The 10,218-nt window shown below is 43.4% G+C and overlaps 1 protein-coding gene across 2 annotated transcripts in view; it reads right to left on the bottom strand.

Moving 5' to 3' along the window:
- Positions 1-2,501: 2,501 nt before the first annotated feature.
- PAPSS1 (3'-phosphoadenosine 5'-phosphosulfate synthase 1) overlaps positions 2,502-10,218 on the bottom strand; it is a 266,540-nt gene continuing 258,823 nt past the window's right edge. For both annotated transcript variants that reach the window (XM_078676598.1, XM_078676599.1), the window contains exon 12: positions 2,502-3,156. In XM_078676598.1, coding sequence (XP_078532724.1) covers positions 3,018-3,156 — 139 coding nt within the window. In that variant the 3' untranslated portion in view covers positions 2,502-3,017. The remainder of the gene's footprint in view (positions 3,157-10,218) is intronic.

Genomic DNA, 10,218 nt, shown 5'->3' with positions numbered 1-10,218 from the left:
TCGCCACGAAGTCCGACGTGTCTCTGCCGTATAGTTGAATTACATGCTGGGCCCAGACTTCTTCACAGACTGCGTTCCCTCTGTTGTTATTCGACGAGCGGAGCTTGTTCATATAATTCCAGAACTGGGATAGGTTCTTGCCCTGTAACAGTGCGAATATTTTTATCCACTCTTTTTGTTCTTTTAATCTCTTCGCAGCCCATACTGATTTTCTGAAGGACTTGCGCAGTAATGCCATATTGTAGGCCGAGCGCGCCGTGCCATTCAATTTATGCAGACGCACAGCCCTCCTGAGGGCTTTTCCTTTGGTGGTTAGCTCTGGGTCATAGATCCGCTTCGGGCGTAGGTCGTAAGACTTTTGTTGGGCCTCGGTTCCCGTTAGGAGAATTTGCAGTTTTCTAATTGCGCTGTCCCACCGAAGATGTAAGTCCGTTGAAGAACTATGTCTAAAATTTGGAGTCACTCCTGTAAGCCAAGTGCTCACCTTGGTAGAACCTGATGAATCCCATTTGATTTTCCTGACTAAAGTGTGGAATTCAGCTTGCGTTGTGTGCCCCGCAGCTGTTATTTCTGCGGCGGCTGGCACTAACAATTCAATTGTTACAGTTAAGGGGTTGTGGTCACTCTCGTGACGGTAAGGGATTTCCATCCTAGTTAGTTTGTTTCCTAAAAACGGTGAGAGGAAAATATAGTCAACTGTAGAGATGTTTTTGAAGGTTGGAGGAAGATAAGTCCCGGGATTCTGTTCTAGTCTAATTTGTTTTGCGGAGCTTAGGTTGTGATTGGTTAGGAATGTAATCATGGCTTCCTGTTCTTTACTTCTGATGGATGGCCGGACCCACATGGGTAACCAGACCTTTGATGTTAAAATCCCCTGTTAGCAGAACTTCTGCTGATGCAAATTCCAATAACAGATCTGCCAAATGCTTAATCAATCGCTCTGTAGCGGTTGTTTTTGTGGTTTTCTTTGAGTTATGATAGCAGTTGATTAGAAGCATGGGTAAGACCCTGCCTGAAGATGATAGGCTGTCTGCTCGGTCGTTGAGTTCCGAAGAATAGGGGTCACCTTTATCTTGCATCTGTGCTTAATGTAGATAGAGAGGCCCCCTGAGGGTCTTCCATGTGTTTTGGCCTGTGTAGCTGGTTGGAAGAGTTCATGATAGCCAAAAAAAGGTGTTGGAGCTAGAGACCAAGTCTCCTGTAAGCAGATGATATCGCTTTTATTCAGGTATTCCACGGCTGATTTGGAGGCAAAAGTTGACTTTAGCCCAGCCACATTCCAGGACGTGATAGTCAGATTGTGATTCGACCCGTTGACTTCCCCGTTAGGAGGAACACTGCCGGGCAGATGTGCTTGCAGGCTCTGGGTGAGGGGGCCCGTGATATTCAATGGAAGCGCGGGCATGGAGACTCGTTTTGCAGCTCACCATGCGATGATTGCTGTTGCATGAGATGTTTATAAAGTTATACGCTTTAGTCGCTTCTGGGAGCCAGGCATGGGTTGCAACCCGGGACCCCTTTAGGACGCTAATATACTTCCTTACAGGGAGCGATGGAAGGAGGACGTGAGGATATTTTTGCTGTGTTGGCACCCATAATTCAATCCCCAATCGCAATTTAAGGAATCTCAATTTAGAGATTCCTTAAGTTGCGATTTTTGCATTTGGGATGATGCATCCCAAATGCAAAAATACAGGTCGCAAAGGGGCGGATTCTGAGAATCAGCCCGTTTGCGACCGGTTTTTAGGTTGATGCATCTGGCTGTATATCCCTGCGGCGGGAGGAGGCAAGAGCACTCCATAAATACCCCATTGCTTCCATGTGGGAGGAGTTGATCTTCTCCATCAAAGACTGCCTTAAAGAGGACACTAGACCACCTTAGACAGCATCAACTGTTCTAACACATCATTGCTGTGAGGGGCATTAAAATGTGGAACCTTCTTTATAATCCTAGCTCTAGGTGGGCTCCCCCAACTGGTAGAAGAGAAACTAATGAATACCGCACCTTTAACCTCGACATGCGGCTTGCCCTCACCGCTACTGCCTATATTCACTGTATATGAATAAGCTTGCTGTTTTAGACTGTTTTTTTTCTTTATAGTTAAGTCATGGCTTAGAATTTTTCATGTACCGAAAGCATCAAATCAACACTGCTAATTGTCATCCAACTGATGCTGTTGACATGAATGATCTCTTTAACATTGTATTGGGCTAGTTGTTTAGCGGGATAATGTCTCAGCCATTAAGCCATGATGTGCTCTATGTATATAGAGGCTAAAATAAAAATTGTTAAAAATGAAAAAATAAAAAAAATGGAAAGTACACGTGCTCAATTTTGTGTGTGGTTGCTAGTATGGCATAGAGTGCCAGTAAGGGGAGGGGGGGGGGGGGGGGGGGGGGAAGAGGAGGCGGGTATCAAGATACTGACAAGTTGAAATTAGTGTATTTTCTACAACTGTGTAAGTAGAGTGGGAAATTAAAAAACAATCCAGAGCTGGAAATTGATATCAAAAATTTATTTTTTCAATGTATATACTTTGCATTAAATAGCATATAAGATATAGTAGTTTCAAAAGCAGAAAGTGCACAAGATTGTTAAAGACGAAAAATTGAAAACATAATTCATATCTTAACAATTAAGATTCAGTTAGGAAATAAAAAAAACATTTGCAATACATTAAAACTGACAAAAAAAAAAAGGAGATCGATGGACAGAGAGTTATACAGGATATATAAAATGCCTTAATACAAAAGAACACTATTTAAAATACAGCTACAAGATGTATTAAGCGTAAAAATAAACATTAAAACCACCAGCTTCTTAGGTGCCAACAGATAATACAATCCATAAGACAACCAGAGAGTGACGCGATCTTCAGGAGGCAAAGTCTGTTTTCAAGAAAACACTTAGAGGCAGCCGCCACAACAAAGCACAGAGGATGGTGACTGTGTGGTCTCCCTCTGGTCAAGAATCCAAGCATCAAGGGGTTGGTCTGCAGTTAATATAAAAAGAGAGTTTAGGCCTTCTCTAAAGATTTGTAGTATTCTTTTAACACGTTCCATGCTTTAGGAGCCATGAAGCCATCTGGAGGGTTTTCCCCTTGACGAGCCATTCTGCGCATGCGCGTTCCTGAGATGAAATCAAAGTCTTCATGGCTGGGAAAGAGACGAAAGAAAGGTGAAACATCTACTACATATGGCAAGGCTCACCTGAAGAGAAAGCTTTAAGATTACTGATGGAGCACACCACTACTTTAAAATGAATTCTCACTCACAGCCATTGAGATGCATTCACAATGCAATAGTACATCACTTTCCTAGCTCTTTTAGAGGTTAGAAGATTTCTTCCCCTATATTCCAGCTAGCAGCTTAAGAGGATGAAGATTTGAGATTCACAATATGGTATTAATAACTCAAAGTTATGGCGCCTCCCTTGCAGATTCTATGCAATGAATGCCCATTCCCAATAGCATTTTAAAACAAATATATAACCAGCTCAACTACGCCACTAAGTCTCATTAAGCAAAAATGAATAATCAATCCAAAATCTCGGAGATACCGTAAACAGGTTCTTTGGGTTTTTGAGGTCGTTTTTATTGTGCGTAAGAGTGGAGGGCTGGATAGTCCCACTACCATGCATGTGATTGTATTTTAATGTATGAGGGAAACATATTGAACCCCCTCTCCCAAAAAAACCTAATTACAAAATAACTGGAAAAGACAGTGACCAATTTGATTAACAAATCAATGATAGGTGGATAGATGCTTGTAAAACACAATTTGATTGTCAAAAGCTTGGATTGGAACCATTCCGCAGTCGTATTATGTATTTTCATTGTTTGCGCCGGGCAAACCTATCAAAAGGTGCGCTAGGTGCAAACAATGAAAGTGCGCCATATTACGGTGAATGTGCTGCCCCCAGGGCAGCCGCGAACGTGAAAACACTGAGCGGCTGCTTGCGCTCTGTATTTTCAGTGTAGATGGCATCCCTCTGCACTTTTACAGGGGATTAGAGATTCCCTTGCAGGCGGGTGCAGTCAGTGACTGCGTCTGCCTGTAAAGGGATGTCTGAAGGGTCCATAGGACCCCATTTTACCCCATCCAGAGAGCTTTTTTGCCTCTGCGCCCGGGTCTGTAAAAAAGGCATGGGCGCAGAGGCAAAGGGATTCCCTCCATTGCATAGAGCACCCCCCCATGCAAACGAAGGAACGCCCCTTGAAGGTAGCGCTGGTGCTTTAAGTGTGCCAGCTCTATAGGTATTACTGAAGGGGAAGCACAGTCGTCTGCACCCACTGCTGTTATACCAAAGTGCCCCGGGGGCTAGCAAAGGGGGCGCAAACGCCTGTTGTGCCCCCCCCCCCCCCCCCCCCCACCCCCGGGCCACTTCCTGTAATATGGCCCCTAGTATCAATCACCGGACCATTGCTTTCAAAAGGCAAACTGTAAAATCAATGTACATGGGCTACTATTTTACCACGTGCTTTACCTTTTTTCATTTTTACAAAAAAATTATTGATGCATTGTTGGGAAATGAAGGTCTTTGCCATTCCAAATCACAACAAGTTATTTTGAAGCATTCAAACGTCATTATAATGAACCAGAAACTGGAAGGCATATTATTTGAGAAACAAAATACATACCACAACACCATTAGCTATAATGAAGACTGACATGCTGATGAAATTCTTCATCCTAAGGATCATATACAACTAGAATCTAAATTAACTGTGAGCCTTCAGTAAATTAGGATAATAGATGAAAAGAAAAGCGGAAAAGAAGAGAAACATGTTCATTACAAAAATAATGCTTAACATAAGTTTGTTTCAGTTAGTATAACCAGGCCACACTTGACCACATAATGAAAACTGCATATTAAAAGGTTGTGCACTAGCATTTGTTTTCCTTTGATTTTCAGGTAATCATTGTAAATTCAGCTCCAGCCACGGCCTCTCATTATAAACATTGCAAGCGTATTTGCTAAGTTCTCCGTTAGAATGCTGTCGTTATGAATATGGAGAAAAAGCATTGTGTAAAGTTTCATTTTTGGCTTACTTCCTCTATGCAAAATGTTAATGTCCATTATAAATAGTTTTCTAGTAGGTGTTTTGAAAACTAACACCCTAATAGGGCTAATGTACAAATACCACTTTAGTGCTGTCTCGAAGTAAAAACATGCCATTACATTTTGTGCTTTCTTGGTCTGGGACATTATAAGCAGGGTGCTATTTAGCAGTTAACTCACTTCATTTATTTCTTTTACTAGAGAGGGCCTGATGAGATGCTGTGTGGTCCTTCTGTAATGAAACGTATTATTTAACTATTTTCCACATGTGCTCTGCCTGCTTAATTTCTTAAAGGCACATTGCATGTTTGCATTTATTAACGAATTGCCTTCTGAGTATAACTAAGGTTTTGCTTTCTGTAATGATTAATTTGGCATTTGGGGAGAGGATGTAGCCTTACGGCTAGAGCGGTCCACCTCGAAGCTGGGGTACCGGGTTCAAGTCTCAGCAAGGACGCTCAACATCCTGTGATTCTGGGCAAATCACGTAATCTCCCCGTGCCTAACAATAATGAATGTGTCCTTGTATAACGCAACTGGTGCTCATGTGAAGCGCTCCGATACCTGATATTCTCGGGTCTAGTGTGCGCTATATAAAACTCTAAAATAAATACATAAATAAATAAATCCACTGAGAACTGAAAAAAATTGCCTAGTATGCATATATTTCAGAATGATTTTGGTAGTATAAGTCCCGGATACTCCCTATTCGGCAAAAAAGACCCTGCTTAATTTAAACTGAATTGGAGCGTCAACACGTGTTAAACCTCCCCAATGTTACAGTGGCAGTGGGCACGGATCTGCAGCCACTCATGGCACTGGCTGGCTCTTCCGCTCTCTGCTGATGCCTGTCCCTGATGGCTATAAGACTGCAGCCATAAATCATACCTGTAACGGAAGGGATGTAGTTCTATTTAGGGAAGATATCAGCAGCAGGTTAGCGCTAATGAGTAGCTGAATACATGGAATTTCTAGTTCCTAGATTATCTATCTATCTATCTATCTATCTATATATATATATATGTATGTAGAAAAACGCCATTCGCCATGTCCCCTGTTCCAATGGAGACCAAATAACGTGGAGTGAAACCGCCGTTTAAGTGCTAATCCTTAGTGCTTTATTAGTGCAGAATCGTGCCAGCAATCTGTCATGACGCGTTTCGCCTCTCAAAGAGGCTTGATCACATGATATATATATATACACACATATATATATATACACATACCTACTAACTTTTCTCTGAGCTGCCTTCTGGTCCAACGTCCTCTGGAGGATTGCTGCAATAGACTTTATTTAGTTTTATGCCCGACCGACTCGAAAGCCTTCACAGTGACTGTCACCCGGTCACAGTGCCATCGATCGGAGGGCACCAGTAGAGATGATCGGAGGGCAACAGTAGAGAATGACTATGTGAATCCGGCTGTTTGTGGTGCTTTTATATATGACCTAAGTACAGGACCCCCGACCATGCACACGCGACTGCAACTTGTTGACTTTTAGTTAGCACCATTAATACTGAGCGACCCAAGCTGGGCATATATCCAGGAGACTGGCGAAAATGGAAACAATGCATCATACCTGCTTCCCTCAGTCCGCCAGCACAACAACCACTCAGCAATGTGCAATTCTGTAATGTTAGCTCTTCCACTGGCTGCGGTTACATCCCCTCCATGGTGTGACGATACACAAAATATTTGTTTCCACTCTGCCTCACAAGGACACAAGCCCTCTGACCTTAACCAAGGATTGAGCAAAGTTGCTCTCTGGATGCAAAATAATTTGCTCAAATTAAATGGAGACAAGACTGAAGTTATGATCCTAGGCAAAAGACATGACCTCTGGGGGCCACAACATTGGCCCTCCTAATTGGGAGCTCTACCCACGTCAGTGAACAATGTTCGGTACCTAGGTTTCATTATAGTGGCCAAGATATCATCCACCTGTTTTGCAGTCCAGAAATGGTTGAAGAAGATTCTATGGCTGATTCCTCTCACCTCAGCCAACTGTGGTCCAGGCCCTTGTTATTTCAAGACTGGATTACAGAAATGTCCTTTATCTGGAAGCAGATAAGACGACCATCCAGAGGCTGCAGGTAGTTGCAAAACGCAGCAGCATGACTTCTTTTTCGGCTGCCTAAGTTTTCCTCTGTCTCAGGGCGTCTACGTGACTTAAACTGGTTGACGGTGTTGAATCGGGTACAATTTAAGGCTCTGTGTAATATGTTTTGAATCAAAACAGGTTTGCCCCCTAAATACCTTCAGGATCTGATGCAGTGTTACCTTCAGTCTCGCCCACTGAACTCTAATCAGCAAATCCGGCTCGTTGTTCCAAAAATCAGACGGTCCCGTATGAGATGCTGGTCCCTGGCTTACCTGGGACACACCTTATGGAATTCCTTACCAGCCTTCTTATGAGCTGAGACCTCTCTGCTCGCCTTCCCCAAAGGTTTGAAAACCTGTCTGTTACTAAATTAGCCCTCCCTTGTACCTTTCTTTCTTGCCTACCCTGCTTGGCGCCAGGAAACCCCTCGGGGTAGCTGTGCACCCTACAAATTTCAAATAATAATAATAAAGCACAACCTACTCAACAGAGCAGCAGGCCCGATGGTTCTGCCACTGCTCTGCTCTGACGGCGGGGCGACAGCAGGCAGAGCAAAGAAAAATTACGCTGCTGCCCGCTGCCTCACTGACCGCTTCAGGTCACCAATCAAACACTACAGTGAATTGTATAACATTCCTCACAATATTAATGTTGCTGACTAAAAGTCAACAATCTGCCCAGTCACGTGTCCATGGGGCGGGGGATAAGTGCTGAGGGATGAGATTTCATCTAAACTTTATAAGTAGAAATGTTGATCCAGGAGGACAGAGCAGTGCACTGCACAGTGTAGTTGCACACACTCTGCAGCTGCAAGAGCAGCAGGCGGTCCGTCATACTTTGCTCAGAGTGGAATAGCAGCACTCCTGTGGCAGCAACTTCAGAAGGCGCTATAAATGCGTGACTTAGCATTTAAGAACAGTGATGCGGATCACCACACCAAAATGCATTAGTCTAACACCTGATTGTGGTACTTGGCAGAGCTGTCGGGGGATTTTAGCAGGAACACTGGAAATGTATACAAGTGGGATCAGTGGACTACCCTTCCGCCCCAGAAAAGAAAGGTCTGGTCACACTAATTTACCGACAAAAAGCTGGCGTGCTCTGCCACTACCGTTTTACGAGATTCACCCAAAGCATGGACAGTAGGTCTATGCCCGCCATGAAGGCACTCTTGCATGCTCTTCCAGGTCACACAATGGGCCCTGGGCTTTGCAATATATCGGGTAGGCCTAGTCCTACACGCAAGATCAGTGGGATGTCCGAGCCAAACAAAAAGCCAGGATACCAGTTTCACATGCAGTCGTGCACTCGGGCAGGGATAAATGCCCATTCACCATGCAGGGGACATTCCCCTTCCAACATCCATTTATAAACCCTTTAGACAACATTCAGATATGTTACTTTAGCTGAAAGCACCACATCTGCTTTTAAGACTAAGTGTAACCAACAAACTTAGTTTAAAAATAAAACAGAATTAAACCTTTTTCAGCAAAACACATCAATCACTGTGTACGTAAAATAAATGTTGAACTGGCAGAACAACTGCAAAACCAGCAAAGAAAGCACAGCCCATCTGGTTGAAAAGAGAAGGATATTACTGCAAACTCCTGGGTGGTAGTTTACACAATGGGAACAGTTTGCTATAAACTGTCAATGCTGGAAACGCACAGCTCAAAGCGGCTCCACATGACAAGATAATCAGGCACTGGTGGAGCTCCCTGGGAAGACTCTAGGGGAATGGTTTTATTGGGTAATGAACTGTTTTGTGGTTCGGAGAGGAGTATTGACGGATCAACACTGGTGGCATGTGTTATTTTTGTGAAAGAACTAACTCCTAGGCTTCTACGTCTGCTGTAGTCTGGTGGCGAACAAGAGGGATTTCAAGATTTAAAGGAAAATTAAAAACATAACGGGGCTGAACACACCCAAGAGTTAATAAGTGCATAAAATACTTTGTAAACTGCAACACTTTTCCAACATGAGGTACAGTGCAGTTAGAGCTAATAAGACATCATGTTCGGTGAATATTATATTTGATGTTAAAAAGATACATTTTTGCCCTCACCGCCAGGGTGAAAAAAATAATCTTAACTCTGCAGCAGTACCACCCTTCAACTAGTCCTGGCTTGTTGTAGGTGTAATGTTACTTGTTGTGTTCTATATCTGGATGCAATGACAGAAGCAGCAAAGTACCAGTCGGGAGGCACACTAAGCTAAGCACAAGTTTTTAGCTTAGGCGTTTTTAAGCCACACCATTATTTGCATGGGTTACGCCCCTTGGGGAGACCACCCGCCCCCCCAGTTTTGTCATTCCATTTAAAAGCCCTGGAAATAGGCATCAACTCTTGACTACATTACCAGTGGCTATAGGGGGCTGCTCATTCTGTTCACCATGGCAGGCAGGATGTTTATGTTTAATTGTTTAGCACACACTGCACAAGTGAACTGCTTCTATACATTATTTGAGCTATGGCAGTAATGCACAGCAGTTACATGTAACGAAGGGTGAGGAGTGAAATCAGACCGCAGCGTAAACAAGTAAAGTAGATGCTTGAGAAAATTCTTTCATATCAACCTTGAGATCCACTCCAGTATGAAGTACATTACTGTAAACCACAGCTCATCAAAGAATTACATTGGAATACACTTCTATAGAGTTGGAAAAGAGGAGTCTTCGGTTTGGTTATGAATCGAATGCGGGACGGGGAACTGAGGATGTAAAAGGGAAAGTTGTTCCACCGCCAGGGGGGTCAGTCCTTGAATCTCCTGCCGACTCTAGCCTGGTTTGTGGATGCTGGTTGGACTAGAAAGTTTTCATCTGTGGAGCGGGAAAGTCAAAGAGGTTTCTGTACTAGGAGCCCGTTGTGGATTTTTACATGTTCTGCCACATAAGTCCGAATATGAAGCAGCCGACTGCGTTTTGCCATTTTAAAATCTTTCAATATGGATCTGGGAGACCCAAAGAGAGAATTTTCTGCTGTTGTTAACCAGGCTTTAGTTACCTAGGGACCTACAACTAAGGACACTCCTGTATGGGAGAATTTTTGGGCAGTTT

The sequence above is a fragment of the Lissotriton helveticus genome, chromosome 2_1 (assembly GCF_964261635.1).
Source record: "Lissotriton helveticus chromosome 2_1, aLisHel1.1, whole genome shotgun sequence".
NCBI classification, from domain to species: Eukaryota; Metazoa; Chordata; class Amphibia; order Caudata; family Salamandridae; genus Lissotriton; species Lissotriton helveticus.
This window is presented reverse-complemented; position numbering and strand designations above follow the sequence as displayed.